General features: G+C 46.5%; 2 protein-coding genes across 2 annotated transcripts; one reads left to right on the top strand and one right to left on the bottom strand.

Moving 5' to 3' along the window:
• Window positions 1-2,038: 2,038 nt before the first annotated feature.
• LOC136189044 (uncharacterized) lies at window positions 2,039-3,889 on the top strand. The gene is made up of 3 exons (XM_065976882.1): window positions 2,039-2,903; window positions 3,034-3,326; window positions 3,494-3,889. Exons 1-3 carry the CDS (start codon window positions 2,039-2,041, stop codon window positions 3,887-3,889), a joined length of 1,554 nt encoding a protein of 517 aa, XP_065832954.1.
• Window positions 3,890-8,792: 4,903 nt separating this feature from the next.
• LOC136189043 (zinc finger protein 862-like) lies at window positions 8,793-11,063 on the bottom strand. The gene has a single exon (XM_065976881.1). It carries the CDS (start codon window positions 11,061-11,063, stop codon window positions 8,793-8,795), a length of 2,271 nt encoding a protein of 756 aa, XP_065832953.1.
• Between the last annotated feature and the right edge of the window lie 12,414 nt (window positions 11,064-23,477).

Raw genomic sequence — 23,477 nt, 5'->3', positions numbered from 1 at the left:
CAAATTAAATGCAACTTCGTGTGTTCGTGCACCATTTTGTACATTACACACTGTACATTGCGCATTCAACCCTGTACATTGTACACTGTACACTGTACACTGTACATGGTACGTTGTACATTGTACGTTGTACATTGTACGTTGTACAATGTACATTGTACATTGTACGTTGTACAATGTACATTGTACATTGTACGTTGTACAATGTACGTTGTACATTGTACATTGTGGACTGTGATTTCTCTACAATGTACACTCTACATTGCACACTGTGCCTTCTCTCCAATATACAATGTACAATGTACAGTGTACTGAAAATGACCCTTTAGGGCCACCATACAAATTCGACGTATACACCGGAAAGAAAGATGCTGCTGCAGGCGGGCACGGACTGTCAACACAAATTGTGCTTGATTTGATGGAAGGGATGGAGGGAAAAGGACACGTTTTATACACCGATAATTTCTACTCGTCGCCGACTTTATTTGATCTTCTTTGGGACAAAACTATTTATTGCTGCGAAACCGTTCGTCCTCACAGAAAAGATTTTCCCAAGATTCTGCGAACAAATTTTACCAAAAAAGAGGAACGCACCAAGGGGATTCTACCGCTACCTCTCAAGAAAGCATCTTATGTCGTGCGTATGGTTTGACCGGCGTTTCGTTCATTTTCTTTCAACGGCACATATTCCAAGGCTCGCAGACGGAACGTTGCCTACTATACCACGACGTGATGGCCGGGATTTCATCGACGTTGAGTGCCCTCCTCTTCTCGCGCCGTACATTGCACACATGAGAGGCGTCGACAGAGGCGACCAAATGACGGCATTGTACAACGTCGGAAGAAAAAGCAAGAAAAGCTGGCGCAGAATTGCCTTTTATCTCTTGGAAGCGGCCTTACTAAACGCCTATATAATAGAAGGGAGAATCGGCGATACAAGGCACACCGAGAAAGGACGATCCAAACGCGATTATCGAGAGTTCCGTCTGGAACTTGGCGTTGCACTGATCGGCAACTTTTCTTCGCGAAAGCGAAGAGGAAGAAAGAGGCAACGCCCAGACATCAGGCTAGATATTTCGCTACCCCATCTACATGTGTCTGCACGATCTCGGCTGCAATGCGTTCGCGGCAGCGAAAAAGCAAAAGGCTAAAGAAGAAAATTCGTCACGAGCCATTTACCCGATGCACTACCTGTGACGTCCATCTTTGTGTCGCTCCTGACCGCAACTGCTTTCAGGAATACCACACTTTGAAGAAGTTGTAGGAGACAATGACTGTTACTGTCTTTTGTTTGTTTTTCATCGTCTGTTATGTCGTATTAGGTGTCTGAATGATGATTTGATGTTACTTCCGGTTTGTTTGCCTAGCAATAGTGCGTCAAAGCTGCTGAAAGTAAATGATACAATGCCTAAGGAAGCACACCAAAAGAAGCGCAAACAAATTGTAAGGCTCACGCAAAAACTTTATTAAAATTTTTAAAATTTAAATTTTTTGGCGTTGCTATAGTAATGGAGACAATGATGGCGATCTTGTCAAGACACATGGCATTCGAATTGACAAAGGTTGCCAGGCAGAATGCTGCTTTGTTCGGACGCTATTTTGAATTTCGCGGGCTACGCGCGCGCGCGCCGTGTGACCGGAAGTGACGAAATTTGACGGTGAACGGGTTAATATTCATCGGCGTAGCGCTGGGCGGCTTGACACTAACAGACTAAACCACATCCGCACAAACCAAGAACAACTTCGTGCTGCCTCCTACACGGCGCTAAGGGATGCAGTCGAAACTGACGGCGACGTGCGCAACGTTGGCCAATTGGTCGTTATACCGTCGTCATTTACCGAAGGACCTCGATACATGCACGAAAAATGCCAAGACGCAATGACGTACGTCAAGCATCACGGAGCTCCCGATTTATTCATAACCATGACCTGCAATCCAAATTGGCCAGAAATTACGGACTAACTCCTTCCGAGACAAACGCCAAAAAATCGACACGATCTTATAGCCAGAGTGTTCCGTTTGAAAGTTCAAAGGTTCATGTACCTCGTGGACACGCAACACATTTACGGCATCAAGCGGTGCCACGTTTACACGATCGAGTGGCAGAAGCGCGGCCTACTTCACGTACACTGTCTCTCGTGGATGGTAGAAAAAATTCGTTCCGATCAAATAGACAGCATCATAAGCGCCGAACTTCCCGACCCCAACGAAGACCCAGCACTTTTCGGAACAATAACCAAGCACATGATTCACGGACCTTGCGGCCAACTCAATCCCAGATCTCCTTGCATGAAAGACGGCCAATGCACCAAACACTATCCAAGACAGTTTTTGCGCGAGAGCATCACATACCTCAACGGTTATCCCGTATACCGACGTCGATATCCAGAAGACGGTGGAGTAGAAACGACCATAGGCAGATTTCACGTCGACAACAGGTGGGTAGTTCCGTACAGTCCATTTCTATCTCGCACTTTCGACGGCCACGTGAACGTCGAATACTGCAGGTCCATTTGCGCGCTGAAATACCTCATGGCCTATTTGAACAAGGGCAAAGACAAAGCTGTCGTCGTCTTGGCAAATCGGCACAGGAACAACGAAATCACGCGATACCAAATAGCGAGATATATTAGTACAAACGAAGGCGTTTGGCGCATGTTGCAATTTCACATTAACGACCACTTTCCAGCAGTCGAACAACTTCACGTTCATCTAGAAAACGGTCAGAGAATGCTGTTTAACGTTCAGAACGCCCCGGACCGTGCAGCAGAACCTCCTGCTACGACGCTGGCCTGTTTCTTCGAGCTCTGCGCTACTGACAATTTCGCCAAAACTATACTATACATCGACGTTCCGCGATACTACAGATCGGTGAAAAAAGTGGCAGATATAAGGTCACCTCGTGCCCGAAACTGACGGCATTAGAAAGTCGACAACTTTAGGACGCATTTACGCGGTTCACCCCAAAAACACCGAATGCTATCTTTTGCGACTTCTATTGCTCCACGTTCGAGGACCTACGTCTTTCGCAGACCTGCGCACAGTAAACGTTACCGTTTTCGATACGTACGCCGAAGCGTGCAGAGAACGCGGACTTTTGGCCGACGATCGGCATTGGCACCTCGCACTCACAGAAGCCACTGTCACCGATCGTCCTCACAAAATTCGCGACATGTTTGCCATCATGCTTCACATGTGCGAAATTTCCGATCCTCTTCGTCTATGGGAACAACACAAAGGAGCGATGGCCAAAGATTTCCTCCGAACGCTTCGCAGACGCGCAAACGACGACACGCTACCGTACACAGACGCAATTTTCAATCGAGCATTACTTTGCATCGAAAACAGGCTGCTGTCATTTCCTGGAGGAAAGCCACCTAGCGCTTACCACTTGCCCAGTCCTGATCGCTCTTGAAGTCTTCTGGACAAGAGGACGACAGCCTTCCCAGAGAAATTGCGGCCGAATACTCTTATAACACCGCGGAATTGCAGGAACGACTGGCAAGGAACGAACGGTCTCTCACGCAGGACCAAAGACACATTTACGATGAATTGCTTGCATACGTCGCTCGAGGTCCCCACGATACAATCATTTTCCTCGATGCACCAGGAGGAACAGGAAAAACCTATTTGCTCAATCTTTTCCTTGATAAAATACGATCGCAAGGCGACATTGCTCTTGCTGTGGCTTCGTCCGGAATTGCAGCAGAACTTCTCACCGGCGGCAAAACAGCTCACTCCGTTTTCAAGCTACCTCTCGACATTAGTCGCTACGAGCGTCCCACGTGCACCATTCAGAAAAACACAACGAGAGCTCGACTTCTGTCCCTGGCCAAAGTCGCGGTATGGGACGAATGCACCATAACCAAAAAGCTCTCGTGGCATTAGACAGATCCCTGCGAGATATTCGCAACAACGACACACTCATGGGAGGTCTGCCTCTAATACTGGCAGGAGACTTTAGACAAACGTTGCCTGTTATACCAAAGGAACAAAGGCCGACGAGAATGCCGCATGCCTGAAATACTCACGCCCCATTTGTCCTAAAGTTCGAACTATGCGTTTGACAACGAACGTGAGAGTGCATCTGTACGGAGACAGCGAGTCAGGCTCTTATGCAGAGTTACTCTTGGAAATCGGCAATGGAAGGATTCCCACTGGCCCTGAAGACGGTCTTATCAACGTACCTTGCGGCACAGTAGTCCAATCACCTAACGAACTCATACAAGCCGTTTTTCCTCAACTTCAGGAGCGATACAAAGACACCGCTTGGCTTGGCGAACGCGCAATTCTAGCTCCTCGAAATGACGCCGTCAATCAAATAAACGTCACTATGCTCCAGCTCATACCAGAAAACGAAAAAGTTTATCTCGCCGTCGATACGACTATGAAACCAGGCGATGCAGTCAACTATCCCACCGAAGTTCTTAATTTCCTGAATCCCCCCGGTCTTCCTGCGTACACCTTAGCTCTAAAAGTTGGTGCCCCTATTATGCTTCTGCGAAACATCGACGCTTCCAAGCTATGCAACGGAACAAAGTTTACCGTCACGCGACTCTGCCCCAACGTTATAGAGGTGACGATATGCACAGGACAATACGAAGGAGAGTGTATTTATTCCGCGCATTCCCCTAATTCCTTCCGATTGCACCATCCCGTTCCAAACACTTCAGTTTCCCGTGAGGCTTTCATTTGCAATGACGATCAACAAATCGCAAGGACAAATGCTGAAAATGGTAGACCTCAGTCTTCAGACAAAATGCTTTGTACACGGCCAATTCTACGTCGCCTGCTCTCGCGTAGAAACTTCCAAAACAGCAAATTTAGTTTACCACGAAGTCGTTTAGCCCCACCTTCCTCTTAATTAACTTTGCAATCTTATCCTACGCCTGGAAAGAGGCCACCATTTTTGGGCCACGTGGCTTACGGACCTCCCCGTGGTGTGGCCTGGGTAACGCCGACACGTATGCCAATAAGTAAGTAATCAATTGGGAACCACACCGTAAGTAATCAATTGGGAACTACACCCGGGCGAAGCCGGGTACTCAGCTAGTTAGTACTAATTGTAGCAAACACCACCTACAGTACCGAACCCTAGCATGCATGCATACTGTACATACATACATACATACATGCATGCACATACATACATGCATGCATTTATATTCTAATATATTTTAATAATTTTATATGTAATAAGTATATAGAGTATGTACGTAGTTTCGAATCATCTCACTTGCCCCACCCCCACCTTCAGATGTGTCGTCTGTGTCTTCTAGTATACATAATGTAGGAAATGTGTTAGCAGAAAAGCAGTTAGTTACTATATTTCATGATGAGTGTTCGTTTCAGAGTAATGATGATCAAACTTTTATGTGGGCTTTAGAAGATCAAACTAGCATTAGGCCTAAGAATAGGGGAACGGGGTTAATGGTATCTGATTTTATAGATGAGTATTGTGGTTGTCTTAGGCTTACTGATGATGAGTATACATTATTTAGACGCACACACCCTAACATTAAAAGGCAGCTAGAGTCATACTTAGATATGGGAAGAATAGAGATGGGTATTGGAATAGTAGTAAATTTATTTCTCAGTTTAGTGACGCCGTTAAGATAGCTAGCTTTAAGTACCCTTGTAGTAGTTATGATATTTTATGGATATTTGATCAAAGTTCTAATCACACAATACAAAGTCCTGACGCATTAAACGTAAAACGCATGAACGTGGGTCCGGGAGGGAAAAATACACCATTTATGAGGGATACTATGTGGGAGGGTCGTTTTTTCTCTATGACAGATTCAAATGGACAAAATATTGGAATGAAAGCGTGTCTACAACTACGAAATCGATACAGAGAGGGAATGCTCAGGCCGGACATGGAGAAGGAATTATCAAGTCACGAGGCCATCATTAGTAGAGAAGATTGCAAGGGACGCCGGACATTTCGCCACATTTCTTCCAAAATTCCACTGCGAATGCAACCCCATCGAGCAGCTCTGGGCGGAGGCCAAACGGGTAACAAGACGACGATGCAACTACTCCATCACAGCACTTACATCTCACGTCAATCCAGCACTCGACGACGTCCCAATCGATCGGATACGTAAGTTTTATAGAAAAGCGCGTGAATACGTTGAAATTTATAGGAATGGAGTAACCGATGTCAGCGAAGTGAAAGAAGCTCTCAAAAAATACAAATCGCATCGACGAGTATTAAGGTTGGACCCCAATTATTAAATATTAATTATTTTATTTAGCAAGAGACACTGCTTAATTAATGCAGTTCCACTGACACAACTGTCAGTGAATGAGGAATGGTCAGGTTCGATTCCTGACTTGCACGTGACGCCTGGTGGCCCAACCCTCAGTCTCGAAAAAACGTTTTTATACATATATTTTAACAGCCATGGACACCCACACAACTAAGAGTTTTTTAAATTCGTCGACGATCTCTTTTTTACCGCTGACTGTGACGACGACGTCGGCCACACGATGCTGATAAGAGCGGCTCAGCGTTGCGTATGGACCACTTGAAAATGCACTACAGAAAAGGTATTAATAATATTTACCTATAAACGTATGACAAGATTAGACTGCCTACCCCTCTGCCGTCAACGTGCCGCGCCGTAAATAGGGGCCAAGTTTGGCGGCGTCGTCTATTGTGAGGTGCCCCGCGATTTTTCGACGACCGCGGCACCTCGCAAACACCGATACAGCGTATCGGTCGTGTCTGTTGAATTGATCCCATTCGAGGACGACTGGGACCGACAGGGCGACGTCATTTGCAGCGGAGTAGAGCTTGACTGCTTTCACGACTGAGGAAAAGGTGAATCTTTCAGTATTTGCCATTCCTCATAAAGCGCGCTAAGATGTCGAGGAAGGCTTTCCTAGCGACGACTCGGCGAGCAATAACTCACGAACGAAAAAAGGAAAGCCAAATCGCTTCGACCAATACTTTTTTCTTTCTTCCGCGTCTTTTCGCGCAGGAGCGAAGCCGCGAAACGAAGCCTAGGGTCTAATAATGGAGCCTAGCAACCGAATTTGGAAGCGGAATTGCGGATGATGAAGGAGACGGACCAAAAATCGCTTCGACCAATGCTAAAGAATTTAGAAGAACTTCATATTTTGCGAAAGACATCGAATAGCTGCAGCGGGATCCAAGGCTGGAAACGAAAAAGTTGCCTTTTTGGCAATGGAAGGCGATTACGCGAAAGGTAAGCAACCGATTGACAAAATCTTCGACTACGTAGTAGACTAGACATTCCTAACACCCTGCGAATAGCCGCGAAGTACGCGCGATGTACAGATTTTGAATTTCGCGGCATTTACTGTGCACACACGCATGAAGGTCACGCGGGACATTCATGCGTGGGTGCACTGTCCTCCTTCCTGAAAAGTTTTAAACACAATCCGGGGTTCCTATCTACTGTGACGTCACCTTTTATGTACATTTTGTTGAAGATACGGGAGAGTATGACATCACAATGGCTGTGATGTCATAAAGGCACCTGTGTCTGTGATTCGCCTAAGTGCGATTGTGACGTTAGGGTATACCGACAGACAGACACACTTTGGTTTTTGGGCGATCACGTTTGCCGAAGCCCGCGCGCGCCCTGGTGTTCGGGGAATAATACGAAGAACCAGCATGGGACGGGGCCTGTATTATGACGTGCTTTCCGTCGATGGCTCCCAGACGTGGAAAATTCCAACGACTTTCAAATCGTCTGGCGATTCCTCTCCATTCCTACTCGTTAGCTAGGAATTTTACGAACTCTGACTTGAGAGTCTCCCATAGCGCTGCGCACTGTCACGAAAAAAGTGTCCGGGTAAAAAAGTGTCCGGCTGGACACTTTTTTTCAGGAACAAATTGTCCGGGTCTGAAAAAAGTGTCCGGAACAGTTTGTACGTTCTGCGACAAGCGGCGGACCTCTGACTGACACACAGGCCCTGTAATACCTTCTGGGAGCTCGAAGTAAGCTTGGCGATCCGGCGTTGCTAGTCTAGCGATTTCTGTTCCACCGCTGACGTCCACGGATCGGCGACGTTTCCTTATATCGCCTGGCAGAACGGACTGGAGAGGCAACGAATTCGAACTAGACTACGGTACCGAAATAGAATTACGTCTTCTAAAGCGCGTGAAGGGACTGATTGCGCATGTAATTCCGCCATTTTTCCTCCTGGTAAGCGCACGTGTTTCTTCTTCTTTTGGATTTCCGCGCTTGAATTTATTGCGTAGGACTATCTTTCCGGTTTTTGAGTCATGAGCGACGAAGAAGAATTCGGTGAACTAGGTGCGTTCGACATTATTAATGCCGTTTTTCTCTACTTAATTAACAGAGCAAACCTACCCCGCTGGTTCTACGGACAACGCGAAGCGAAGTGTGAGGCGAAGGGCGAAGACTTTCCGGGTTAGACACGGACAACTGTTCTATCTCAAAAAACTTCGCGGCCAGGTAATGCAGTTTTGGTTACTTTCGCTTGGATAACACCTAGACATCTATAGTTGATCGAGCTGCGTTGCATTAGGAGTAGCGTCGAAAAGCCGCAGATTGTTCGCGCTTGTCATGTCGACCCAACATCCGGGCACATGGGAGTTCACAAAACTGTCGTTCGAATTACGGAACGCAGGGTTCTCGCTAGGGGAATATGGGTGGGGGTCGGCGCCAAAGGCGCGGAAAAATTTTTTAGGGGGCGTGGCTTTTTTTGATGGGCGTCGTTATTTTGTTATATAATGTTTTAATCGACTTGAACGAGATCAGTGAGTCCTACTGACGAAGCATTTCAGTGTTCATCTATCGCGGAAGATCCTCCGCTTTTTTTTCTTGGCCCACAGTAACACAGCCGAGTGAAAAGGATACTGGTCAACATCTGGACCTTCAACTGCAATCCGTAGTAATGCATCCAACGTGTCTTCCTTCAGTCGATTACGAATTCGGGTTTTGACGAGCTTGAGCTGAGAAAACGATCGTTCTACGTCAGCAGTATGGATTGGCAACGTGCGGCATATCCTGGCTAGTTGAGAAAGATTCGGAAAGATTTGAATGAGCGTGAAGTCTTTGCAAAGCTTTTCTATCACTTCCTTTTGACTCATAGAGGAATCCGATGACACCCAATTCTTCCTCATGTATGCTTTCAGGGTGAACCATTCCTGAAGGCACTCATCTACGCCTTCTATGGCTCCAGAGGGAAGAAACTGCTCTGCCAAGACGCTGACGTTGTTATTGCCATACTGCATCGACAATCGGCGTTCTTCTTCATTTGGACTTGGTCTTTGGGTATATGGCAACAGGCTCGCATTAAAGATTGAAAAAGCTGCAAGGATATTGCTTTCGGCAAATCTGCGATTGATATTATCAATTAGATTAGTCAGAAATGGCATCTTGATTTGCTCTTTGAACTGTGCGTCGGTGAAGTTTGCTGCATGCTTGATGTCAATCCCTGCTCCTTCAACACGTAAAAGAAAGTCGAGCAGCTCTTGCATGTTCCTTCCATCCTGCAATTTCAGCTCTGTTATTGCCTCAAGAGAAGAAGATATCATTGGTTGTATCATGCTGAAGTCGACGCTTGACGATTGGAAGCATTTCGAAAGATGGGACACTATAGGCAATGCGTCGCACATCAGTAAGAGAGTCTTGACAAATCGTATGTCTGTTATAAGCGCATTTAGCCCAAGCGCTTTTGCGTCAGATCTTTCGATTCCTTCTCTTTGAAGGCTAACGGCAAGGGAAGTAAATGCCGACTTAATTTGGCTCGCACACTTCTCCACGCTAAGCCACCGTGTCTGAGAAGGTGCAACGAGCTTGCCTTTTTCTTGAAGAAGCTTTCGAATAGCCTCGAGACCTGCCGATCGCACGGCGCTGTTGTCGTAGTAATCGAAGAGTTGTCGCAGCACGGAGTTGAACTTTTTCACGTACGGCACGGAGTTGGCAGCTTGCGTCGACGCCAAATTCAAACGGTGGGCTGCGCAATGAATTCCAACAGCGGCTTTGCATACGTTTTGCATACGTTTGACGACACCATTGCGGCAGCCTATCATTACAGATGCCCCGTCCGTTCCAATTCCGACAATTTTACTTCCGTCCAGAGAGTGAACATCGAGGAAGTCGAGAACTCTTTTTGTTACCGTTTCCGCTCCAGCACTAATCCTTGTGTCTTCTTCCGCTGAATCCAAGCTTTCAATTTCAGGTTGGAGCAGGTCAATTATCTTTAAGAATGAGGAGCAGAGTTTGCCTTCTTCATCGATAAAACGAGCGTGAACAGAGAGTTGTTCTGTGACAGTACAGTCTGTCGTCTCATCCAACATGATCGAGTAGAATTTGCTTTTTCTCACTTTTGAAAGAATGTCATTTTCAATTACTTCAGCGAGGACGACCATCATTTCGTGAATTGACTGCTCGCTGGTATATAACGCATTCCTTGCAGTGCCAATCTTTTCCTTGATTTTGACGCCTAGGTATTCCGCAAAATTCATGAGAGGCTCAAAATTTGTTGTATGCGCTATTTTTCTCTTGCGAAGAAAGTAAAGACAGGCAAATGCATCCTCGATTCCACTCGAAGCGATCTGAGGGTTGACCATCGCTGTTACGTTTGAGCGTTGGCTTTCGTTTTCCATCTTGACGCACTGTCGATGGATCGCAGATTTTTCATGCCGCTTGACGCTCTCGAGCCGTAACCTCGTGCATGGAATGCTCGTCCACGGTGCGCGATCGGCGGTCTTGTCATGCTTTTGACACAAAACGCAAAGCATGCCTTTGCTTTGGCTATCGTAACGAAGCCATTCCATTCGACCGACACGCCACTCCGAACGAAATCCTCCCGATTGCTTCGACGACGTTGACGACGACGATTTTCGAGATTTCTTTGAAGACGAACTCTTGCCAGCTGTCGATAGCAGCTCGACATCGCCTTCATCGCTGGACATTGCCTCTACCAAATCGACCGCTGAGATGTCGACGTCCGATTCGCTGGACGACTCGCTGGACGAATCGTTAAGAGGTTTTGGTCGTTTTGACGACGGAAAAGCATCATCAGCCGGCTTAAAGAAGCCATGAATGGACATGACTCAGTTACAGTCGGGAAAGCAACGATACCCGGATACTGCAAAAGCTGCTACGTTAACAGAACGACTCGTTAAGCAGAAGCTGAGAACGACTACTTTAACAACCAGTAAAGATTTATTTAACTTAATTCTGCGTAGCGTGGGTCGGGTGAGGCCGCCGGTGGGTCGGCAAGAGGCAACTGTGGGCTTGCCCGACCCGCGCCGACCCACGTAGCGAGAACCCTGGGAACGATTCCACTGGCTCGGTATTGTGGGTGCGGTGAAGGACATGGTAAAACGTTTACACCTTTTCTGCACGTTGTTATATCTCCTTCTTTAGATACAGCAATGCCAAGCTTGTCAAAAGGCAAATTCCCTTAGTGCCAAGTCCATGATTTAATAGGAATTTCTTAGGTTAACCCGAAAATGAAGCTTCAGAAGCCACCACTCAATCCGGTGCCAGTGAAATCCCCTTGGCACCACATTGGCATCGACTTTGTCGGCCCAATCAGACCGATTTCCAGTCAAGGAAATCGATTCATCTTGACAGTCTGCGACTACTTCTCGAAATTCGTCGAGGCCATCCCTCTGCCAGACAAAAGAGCCGCTGGCGTGGCAAAGGCACTTTACAAGGTGCAGCCAAAACCCACACTTTTTCGTCGTTAGTCATTAGGTGGTTTTTCAAGCTGTTTATGAGAATGGGAATACCCGCCGTTTTGACGTCTGACAATGGTACGGAATTTAAGAACCAGCTTGACGACGAGCTTGCGAGACGTTTGAAGATGAAGCGCATCTTCACTACGCCTTATCACCCGCAGGTTCACACTTTCAATGCTCATTTTTATGTTCATAGTTTTGGATACATTTGCAGGGAAACGGTCTCGTCCAGAGGTACAATCAGACGCTGCAGCGGATGCTTGTGAAGCTTGTCGGAGAGAAGAAAGTGGAATGGGACGAGCATATTGATTCGTGCGTCTATGCGTACAACACGTCAAGCCATGAGTCCACGCTATACCCTCCATTTCAACTGATGCTCGGAAGAACAGCACGTCTTCCTATCGACGTCGAAATGGAGGAAGAAGCGCCCGAGGACATATTGCTTTCAGTAGACGAGAACAACACTCGTGACGTCGATATTCTCACGCAGCGACGACAACAAGACCTTCAGAAGGCGAAAGACAACATCTTGGCGGCTCAGGACAAGTTAAAATCGCGCGCTGCCTTGGAAAGGGCACGTACGAGCTGATGGAAGATGGAAAGCCAAGGCGAGTCAACGGGGCTCATATAAAGTTATTCAGATACGATGAAGATTATGACGACGAAGATTATGACGATGAAGATGATGATGATGATGACAATGATGAAGATGATGATGCTATGGTCAGTTTTCTTTCATGTCTGTTGCACTGTAAGGGACGTGTTACTCTGTGCAGAGGAAAGTTGACAGCAAAAGTCCAGTTGAAGATGGCGGCATAGAAGCTGAGGACAACAACGACAGCAGCGTCGAACCGGCCTCTTCAGTGACGGGTGACAGAGGCATTTACGTTGATGCTCAGAACTCAAAAGATCAGTTTTATAACCGTTTCATCCCATTGGTGAGAAAATCTTTCTGAGAGAGAGCACCGTTAATTAAAGATTTTCTCTTAGGCTGAGGAAAGTCGGGATGTTGATTTTGGAATGCAGAACTCGGAATTCCTCTCAATTCCCAGCCTCAGTGTGTCGGCAGTATCCGATGACAAACTTCCCGCCAACGTTGTAATTATTAATATTAGAAGCTACTGTCAAATAGAAAAAAATTACTTTTCTTCTTTCGGTAGGTTGATTATCAATACGAGGAGGTTCTGAAATACGGACAGAGGTATGGAGGTCCTTTCAGCAGCACCTGTTTAAACGCGGCAGGGATCTTAGTCATGCCTGAACCTAAAGTGCCACCTTTCGAAGTCCACCAGAAGTTGGCAGCTGAACGTGGCCGAATTGCGACTTGGAGTCCTCCGGTCGAAGGGAAGTCAGCGGAGTCTCGAAAGGAGCGGAAGCCTATCGGATGTAGGTGCAGAAATCGGTGCACAAAAAAGAAATCTTGCCCATGTCGCACTGCCAACATCCTCTGCTCCGAATTTTGCCACCCCCCTCATGGCTGCTCCAACAACAAGGAAGATACGGGAACAGTGACAGTGAACATCAGCAAAGAGAAAGATTCCGAAAAGGAGAAGAACGGAACTATTAAAAAGAAGGCACTTCGTGCTTGTGACAAGGTCGATACACTATCACGGAAGTGGCTCAACGATAGGGTCATCAACAGCGCTCAGATATTGCTGGCTAGTCAGTTTCCCTACCTGGACGGCTTGCAGGATCCATTGAGAAATGCTCTAGGCGGCTTTGACATCATGAGAGGACATTTTGTCCAGATTATGCACGTCAATGGCAATCACAGGATCACGGTGTCCAATCTGCCAAGCACGAGGCCGAACGAAGTCTGCGTTTAGGACAGCCTCAGCAGGAACCCTTCCACCGAGTGCAGACACCTCGTCGCGGCGATGCTCTCTCGCGCGCAGTACGATCACTTGAAAATGAGAATGATGGATGTGATGCGTCAAAAGGGGGCCGACGACTGTGGCCTGTTTGCAATAGCCTTCGCAGTGGATCTATGCAATGGCGACGACCCGGCAAAAGTTAATTACAAGCAGGTTGAAATGAGAAAACATCTTGTGCAGTGCCTGAAAAATGGTGTCATGTTGCCATTTCCACGGAAGTCAAATGCAAGTCGCCGAAAGGCTGGGATAAGTGAGGTGAATGTCAGCCTGCACTGCATGTGCCACCTGCCTGATGATGGCCGGCTTATGGTTTGCTGCGACAACTGCTCACGTTGGTTCCACACAAGATGTGTGAGGATGACTGTCGCAGCTGCCAAAAGTAAGAAAAGTCGGCTTTGTGAGGACTGCCGTCAGTAACTTAGGTTTTTTCGCGGGTTTTTTCTTGCTCACGTCCTCCTGTTGTTGTCCCGCTAGTGCGCTTTTTCCCTCCCTCTGGGAATAAGGCGTAGACAGATTGTATTGCAGATACGTATTGTAAATTAAAAAAATTGGTAACGTGCGCAACCCATTCCTTCGAAGGCGTTCAGGGAAGCCAAAGCCTCAAAGCCGAAGTCGATTTCCTCTCCGCGAAGCGAATTAAAGAGGACTGCGAATGTTAGCCAACCCAGCCAAAGCTGGGATTTCCGTAAATAGGGTTCGAAAGCTCTGTTTGAACCTCGGACAGATTTTTCCCGCCCCAAAAAATGCGTCTGACGGCACGGACGACATCATACGAACACCGGCAGGTCTTTATAAGGTCGGTCGCTTATAATAGGCGTAGTAGCCAAGCTTAGAACAACGTCTATCTGCTACCGGACGATTTTTTTAGACCCGGACACTTTTTTCAGGAAAAAGTGTCCGGCCGGACTGTTTTTTCTGGAAAAAAGTGTCCGGCCGGACACTTCTTAACCCGGACACATTTTTTTCAGGACAGCACGTCTCTCGAACAATTCCGTTTACGGTATAGATTTGCCCATATGGAATGCAAATGCTAACGAGGTTCGCGAGTTGCCTGTAGCCAAATAGCGGAATGTCAGGGCAAGACGTTCTTGAGGAGACATTTCAGGCCGACGTGCTAAAGACGTGCGGTCGGCTCTGGGATGGGCGATACGCGGCCCCACGATTTGGAGAAGACTTTCAAACGTTGTCGGAGTCATTAGTAAGTAACAAAAAAGCCTTGCTTGTCAGACACGCAAAGCTGACGAACGAGGCAGTGATACGCACCGTGCACACGTCGGCATTGATTTCGTGCTCGGTCCCAGCATCGACGCCTATTTTTCGACTGACGGACTCTCTTCCAAACTAACCACAAAAGGGTCACGATAACGAGCTTCTTCGAGGACAACATTGAGAAAATCTTGTACGACACGTGCCAGAAATGCTCAAATGTTTAAAGTGCGTTAAAATAGTGACGCTAGACCAATAGTTAATGTGAACGGGTTTACGCCTACGTAGACGTTACGGAGACGGACGCAACGCTGACGCTGGACTGACGCAAGCCTAGCGTAGCCTAATGTGAACCAGCCTTTAGGCAAATTGCCTGTAGGATGTAACAAAGTGACTTTCCGGCGGCTGTCGACATCGTAACAACGACATCGTAACCATTCAAGACGGCAATCGCAGCTCTCATTTGCCCGTCTGGAAAACGTGGAAGCCGAAGACGCTCCGCTAAGGCTTTCGTCACCTCTGCCTCGAGTTCGTTGCCACTGACACAAGAACGAACGCGTGAAAGCTGTGCCATGGGAGTTTGAAGTACGCGCCGAGTTGATGCTAACGCGCGTAAGGGCACAACATCGCTAATTGGTCCTCAGGAACATTTGGGGCGGAGCCGTACCAGACCTTTCGCTGGGGACCGTTATACGGGAGACAGAGAAAGGTCTTGGTACGGGCTAGAAAATGGTTAGGGTCGCTCGTCGATTTTTTAAACGCTCGGAGGTAACGGCTAACTTTAGATTTTCAAGCCTCCGAAAGCGATTCCGACGACGCGATCGACCACGAGCGTTCAGAAGGACGGTCGCCATCGAGATCTCCTTCGCCGATGGCCGTCGAAGAAGCGGTTTCCCCGATCGAGGAAGAAGACAAAGAAGAATTCATTTCCGGTAACGCCCCTTGTTTGCTTTGCCTTCCGTGACTTGTACGGTGCGCCCACGCAGAAGCTTCCCAACTTTAAAGCGCGCTAGCGTCCGTGTCGTATGTTGTGCGTCATCGGGAATGGCATCATTGGAATCCTCGGTCCCGTAAGGCATACGTCCTAGTTTAACATACCGGGTCAAGTGCGTCGATCTCATTGGCTAATGACGTATGCGACCGTTACGATATGTTCCGGCTGTATACGTTTCCCTGGTCACGCCCTAGCGCGTTACGACTGATTCCTCGTGTTTCTCTTTCGTTTTTCCCTGGCGAATATTTCATGAAGCGTTTCATAAGACCTCGGTCAGCTCGGAACATCGCCAGCTTGCATCGGATGAGGGCGGCGTTAGCAAATAGACAGCGCGACGACAACAACGAATCGGTTACGCCTGCTCTGGTGAGCTAATGCTAATAACCGATCAGCATTTGCATACCTTGTGTGCCTTTTTTAGACGCCTGTACCGCCCTCTCCGAGTCCCCAGCCATTCCTGCGAATGTCGCGGCGATCGAAGACTTCCCCGATGTCGCCGATAACAGTGCCATTGAGCCTGTCAAAATGGCGGTGTCACCCGACGACGCAGAGGACGACGGCTGGGTGACGGACGAAGAAGACAAAGAAGAACACGAGGACGACGAAGACGAAACGAATGAAATTCCATTCAACGACGACCAAGTATGGGAATGCTTGGGGAGTGGGTGCATGCTCTTTTTGGAGATGACATGAGGAAAACAGCTACTCCTAGAATTTAATCGCAAGCTTTGTCCAAGTTCCAGTTTTACAAAGGCATCCAATGTCGTCAGCAAAATCATCAGCTATTCTGGAAAATCAATTCTTGGATAGAGAAACCAATACGCCAACAACCGTGGAGACTTCAACGACAATGGACCAGGGAAGTATCAACGGGAAAGCCTCCAGGAAGACGACGACTTTTGCTGCCAAGAGAGGAAGTGGGCAATGGATAACACCAATGTGAGAGGACAGCCCAACATGACCATCCGCGACTTTCGTCACGACATTAACAACTCTCTTCTTCCCAAAATGCAGAAGGAGAGAGATGATGGTTTGTTTAATTTGTTTTCTTTTAGAACGTCTAAAATCAATTCATAGTCCTTTTTGTCGCCAACGTTGCTGTGACTGTCACTAACGTCGCTGTCAGTGAGACTGTTCTGAAATGCGTCAAATGCTGTGCTGACAACTCCTAAAGACTTTCCCACACAAAGTATGACAGAAGGGCTATCATTAGACTTGCGTGGCTGACATTAGACCCTGCGTGAGACAGCATAATCTCCGAGCGGCGATTGAAGTGTTTTATGGCTAAATCACAAGGAACGTTTTTTCCTGCCAGGCCTTTGGTATTGACACCTCGACTCCATTTTAGCTGAAGCCGGAGCCGAGGAGGAAGACTTTTGAGCTGGTGAAGAGTGAGAAATGACTCTTTGGAGTGGTTACGGTGGTTTGATGCCTTGAATGCTAGCATCATGAACTTTCAGTAAATCATTATGCGATCTCCAACACTCTCTCTAACAGCATCGTGGAACCCGTGATAGATGAAGCCCAAATTCAGAACCTCTTTGGCATATGAGAAAACGCTGTCTTCAGAACTTCGTACGGAAAAGCTAAAACTAGGCGATAGGAATCGCCGAGCAATTGCGTCAGCTATTTCAGCCATTGACAGCTCTGGGTGTTCCTCCAGTATGTTCAACGCAGCAGCAACTACGTGAGCTTAATAAACGAATTTGAACAAATCTTCCATTGCCTTTCCAGAATCCTCTCGCACAGCAGTTCGATGAAGAACTTTTTCGTAGCTGAGAGTTCCCTTATCAGCTGCAGACTTAGACGAATACAATCTTTTCCACAATACCTGTGAGTTGAAACAATAATCAAGATGCAAAATTGTCTTTAGTACCAGGGCCGGCTCACGGGGGGGGGGGGGGGGGGGGGGGCATGGCCCCCCAACCTTTTGGCCAATGGTAATATATAATTACTATTACTTTTCTTGCTTCACCGTCGTGCGTAGGAAAGCTTTCTCTTGGTCAAAATGCTGCTGTTTCTAAGCCACGTAGCTCATTCACGTGACTTTTTACGCACACGCACGAGATCCGGGAATAGCAGTGATCGTTAATAGTTTAGTTTCCCGTCCATGATGTTTGCTGAAGAGTTAGTCTTACCCGCACAGCCTTTCCATCCGGACGAACACTTCGCCTTTCCAAAACGTTCATTTGGCAGCAGGGAAAGGTGCTTTCAAGCGCAGTGGTTTGAAGACTACCCGTTTCTCCACTGTATCCAAAGACGCCGTTATTTGTCACACCTGCCGAAAAGCAGTCGACGAAAAGAAGATATTGGTTTCTAACCGTGCAGATAAGGCATTTGTAAGTCGTATGAATTTATTGAAGCAATATGTTAGTAAACATTAGAGTAGCTGTATGAACGCCGTAATTTTACTTTACTATTTTTCCACAGATTGACGAAAGCTTTTTGCTGTGTAGATTTCTAAGGGATTTAGCAATTGGAAGCACGGTTTGGAAAAGATTCGAAAACACAAGGAGTCTGAACACCACGTTGAAGCACATCAGGTGCTACGTATTCTTCCAACTCAATCAACACCGATAGATGAGCTTCTTGATATTGGCCATGCCTCAAAGAAGCCTGAAAACAGAAAAATTTTGTTAACAATTTTGCAGAATATAAGGTTTTTGGCAAGGCAAGGCCTTCCACTAAGAGGAGATGGAGCAGAACAAAACAGTAACTTTATGCAATTCCTCAAGCTCAGAGCGGAAACACGCCCAAAAATTCATGAATGGCTTCAAAGAAAAAATGACACATACATCTCGAAGGATGTTCAAAATGAAATGATTAAGCTCATGGCTCATAGATGTCTTCGAGAGATATCTGGCGAAATACAGCATGCTAATTACTACACAATAATGGCCGACGAAACTACAGATTGCAGCACTAAAGAACAACTAGTAGCTGTATTTCGGATCGTCAATGATGACTAGGAGGTTCACGAAGAATTTGTTGACCTATACCAGCTAGATGAAACGAATGCCAAGACAATTTTCACTGCGCTCACAGATATTCTACTTGCTTTAGGCTTGGACATTCACCGACTCCGAGGACAGTGCTATGACGGAGCAAGCACTATGTCTGGAGCAAAGTCAGGCGTAGCAAAGCGATTTCTTGAGGTGGAGCCGCGTGCCTTCTATACCCATTGCTACGGTCACGCGTTAAATCTAGCAGCGAGTGACACTATTAGGATCTGCAAAATGCTAAAAGACGCACTGGATACAACGTATGAAATTACAAAATTAATCAAATATTCACCTAAACGAGATGCTGCATTTCGGAAAATGAAGGCAGAAATTCAACCGGGCTCAACAGGTGTACGAGTTCTGTGCCCTACACGTTGGACTGTGCGAGCTGATTCTCTCAGAAGCATCCTTGACAATTACTCGTTTCTTCAAGAGCTATGGGACCTGTCTGATGATGAATGTAAGGATACAGAGATTGGAGCGCGTCTTATAGGAGTGGCTTCTTAAATGAAGTCGATTCAGTACTACTATGCCGCTTCTCTTGCAGAAAAGATTTTACGGTATACCGACAATCTTAGTAAAACGCTGCAACAACATATGTCCGCAGCAGAGGGACAGCAGGCAGCGAAACAAGTAAGAGCAGCTCTCCAGGAATTACGTGAAGAAAAGCACGCGAAATCATTTTAGAATTTTGTCACTGCCAAAGCAGAAGATCTTGACGTATCTGAACCACATCTTCCACGAAAGCGTAGACGACCAGATCGCTTTGAAGATGGTAATGCAGCGCCCGAGTTTTTTCAAACGGCAGAGCAGCACTACAGAATAAATTTGTATAACGAATCAATTGACCTTATTGTGTCCTGCTTGGCTAATCGTTTCGATCAGCGTGGTTATAGAATGTATTCAACGTTGGAGCAACTTTTGTTGAAGGCATGCAGGAATGAAGCCTATGCCGAAGAAATGGCTGACATAAGCGATCGCGACTCTGCTGACATGAATATACCTGGCCTGAATATGCAACTTCAGACACTTTCTGTCATTTATGCAAGTGACAAAAGTGTGTCAGTAGGAAGCGTAGTGAAATTTTTTCAAAATCTTACAAAAGTACAACGAACCTTGTACTCCGAAGTCATCACATTGGTTAATGTTCCAGCGCCGTCGGCGATTTCGAGCGATAGAACCGACGTGTTCGACTACGCCAAGCCGTCGCTTTGCTAAGAGGAAGGGCGCAAGCAGAATATCGTGCGTTGATGGCGGATCTGAACGACGTAGTCGAATGGACGATTTCCGGGAATTCATGCAGAGGACTTTTGGACAGCAAAACCCGCTGCATTATTACACCCACGCCCTTGTTGCCAAGTTTTCCGAGCGAAGAAATTAGCCGATTTACCTAGTATTCGAACAATCGACGGCCGCCATAGTTGTCGGCGTCTGCTTTTCGGGCCGCGTGGTAGGCTCCGACGCATTTGCGACACGACGCGAGATCGCGCGTCATTGCGTCGATCCACGCGCTGCCTTTTTGCCATTCGAGCGTCAAGGCCGGAAGACGACGCCTGGCTTCAGCTGGATGAACACCAGAGACAACGAGAAGACACTGAGAAAACTTCGAAGGTGTGAAGGTGTTGGTCCCGTACTAGATAAAGATGGCCTTTCGTGAGCCATCCTAGGATCCCCAAAAACCCGGAGCACATTCTTATCACTCTAATTTTAGTAAAGCCTATTTGCATACTTTGCATTGCGACACAGAGCTATACCCCTCCTATCCCAACGTGCTCTTTTACTCTGCTCCCTTTATGAGCCCTACTGATAAAGCTCATTGCTATGTGCACGTTATGTATTTATTCTTGATAAAGTAGCATGTATAATATGCCTCCTTCCTGAAAAGTTTTAAGCCACAATCCGGGTTTCCATCTACTGTGGCGTCACCTTTTAACAAATGTACATTTTGTTCAAAAATACGGGAGAGTATGACATCACAATGACTGATGTCATTAAGGCACCTTTGTGTGTGATTCGCCTAAGTGCGAATGTGACGTCAGGGTATACCGATATAAAACACTTCGACTTTTGGACTATCACGTTTGAAAAACCATTCGAGCACGCGCGCGCCCTGGTGTTCGGGGAATTATTTAATCATGTGTCATAAACTTTAAGTGTGCTTTGACAGTTGAAAGCACGAGTTTTTATGCAGAATTTGGGAAACGAGCCTTGATTGTAACAAAGCCATATTCATCATTAGATGGAGAATCAGAAAATATAGCACTCATGGTATCGCGAATCGCTTTATGTCTCTAGTAAACGTCTTTTGTCAATATAAAGTTGGAAATATCTAAATAAAAACCTAATTTAAAAATGTTGTACGGTGTATTTAAATGGAAACATACTTCCTTCGCTTGCTTCGCATATTGATACTTTCTTAAAAAATCAAAGTGAGACGTAATCATTTAAAATTAGTTCAACAAATGTCTAACTGGCGACATTCCATCAGCAAAATTGTGAGCCTTAGAGGCTCCGTATATTTGTTATAAAGGTCTCTAAGAATCTTTTTCACCGTTCTGTTAAGCGACCAATTTTTAGGGTGGTCGTATGAGGAACAGTACTACTGTAGTGGTATTTACTGCGCTGCAGCTAGCTCAGCCCGCATACCTTCGAAAACTTTGTGTCACAGATAAACCTTTCTCTCTGTTTTAAATAGTTTTTCTGCGTCTCCGACATCCTGCTTTCAAAGGCTAGCAAGGACTGGTTCTGCCAAAGTCGTGTAGCCCCTTTCTATAACGTCTTTTAAGCTTTTCGTTATTAAATGAGATGGGCCACCCGATTGTGTATGCGTAGGTAAACGAAGCCATTATTATCTAAATATTTAATTGACAGAAGACTGCAACTTGAGCAAATGACAGTTATCATCTCTATCATTGAAAATATTTTGTTTGATGTCGTCCACTTCTGGAGCTGCCATCTATATTCGAAAATCTACGTTGGATTCTACCACAACTCTTCCGTACTTGATCGCATACAGTCGCTCTTCAATTCGTTATTGTCTGTAAGCCATTCTAAATTGTTAAAGGGGCACTGTAACGGTTTTAAACCTATATTACTATTAAAGTTCTTACGTTTGCTAATCGTTTCGCGCTGGTTTTGCTGGCATTGTGTTCTTCGGCTACGAGAACAAAGCGTTTTAACTCTGTTATCAAGAGCGTTGTTACGTAACTGGTCCACGCAGCTACCCGGATACAAAAAATGAACGGGCGTTTATGTCAAAGGCGTCATCTGCCGAGAAAGTTTGAAAGAAAGAAGCGTAGATCGTAAGGACTGAAACCGTTCTGTACTGACTTGAATTGGGTAACTACAAGGGGAAACGAAATAAAGCCGGAAGCGCGCTTTTGCGCGTCATGCATTTCATGCTGTCTTCCGTGCTGTTCATTGTCTCACTTAATTTATCATGTGCAAAGGTTCTCCCACGTCGTGCAATTACAGGTTTACAGACATACGAACGGAAAGGCACGGAAGACAGCATCGAATGCATGACGCGCAAAAGCGCATTTCTGGCTTCATCTCGTTTCCGCTTGTAGTGAGCGAATTTAAGTAAGAACAGAACGGTTTCAGTCCTTACGATCTACACTTTTTTCCTTCAAACTTTCTCGGCAGGTGACGCCTTCAACATAAACGCCCGTTCATTTTTTGTATCCGGGTAGCTGCGTGGACCAGTTACGTCACAGAAGGCCCGTGATTAGAGTTAAAACGCTTCGTTTTCGTAGCCAAAGCACACAATGCCACCAAAACCGGCGCGAAACGATTAGCAAACGTAAGAACTTTAATAATAGTATAGGTTTAAAAACCGTTACAGTGCCCCTTTAAAATTTGTCCCTTGGTCGCACGGCAGTATTTTGGGAGTCCCAATAATAGCCAACACGTCTCCAAGCTGATCCGCTACTGCACTCGCTGTTTTATCCAAAAGGGCTCGAAGTACAACATAACCGTTGAACACCTCCATAATTGACAGGACGTATCGGGACGACTGGCCTCTATTTGTCACAAGTGGAGACTTCATATCGACGAGATCGATTTGAACTCGTTCCATCGGAGCATTCAACGTAATTGGCTTCAAAGGTTCCTTTTTCGAATCATCGGTTCTTTGTTCTGTAAAAAATACATATAGGTCACTATGTACACATTACATATTACGTACAGTACGATTAAATGGTTCACTGTGAAAAGGTGATTTTTTGAGCCAGTCGTCAGTTTGCCTCGCTGACATGCCGGCATAATGGCGTCAACCACAAAAGAGATCACACGCTTTTTCTGTTGCGCTTAGAATTCTACTACATCTGAAACGCATTTGACGTCTGCGGCGTAGAATAGCATCATGGAGCTGGTGATGGCACTGTGACGACATGCGACGTCATCATGACGTTGTGATCTCATTTGTGGTTCATCTCATTTGTGCGCCCTACAGCGTCGGCGCTGCTGAAATTGAAGGAGCGATTATCGCGACTGGAGACGCGCATCCCATGGGACCCCGAACACGAGAGGAACAAACGCTCGTGTATGCTTCAAGTGCAATCAGCCCGGGCATATTGCGCGCGATTGCCCTGCGTCCGCGGCGAACGGAAAATCCGAAGGCGACGAGGGATCGCCAGCTCCTGTCGCGGCGCGAAACGAGTCACAGGCGCAAAGCGGTAGTGCGAGTACGAGTTCGCAGTCG

This window comes from Oscarella lobularis, chromosome 7, assembly GCF_947507565.1.
Source record: "Oscarella lobularis chromosome 7, ooOscLobu1.1, whole genome shotgun sequence".
Lineage (NCBI taxonomy): Eukaryota > Metazoa > Porifera > Homoscleromorpha > Homosclerophorida > Oscarellidae > Oscarella > Oscarella lobularis.
The sequence above is the reverse complement of the archived record's forward strand: the minus strand, read 5'-3'. Positions and strand labels throughout refer to the sequence as shown.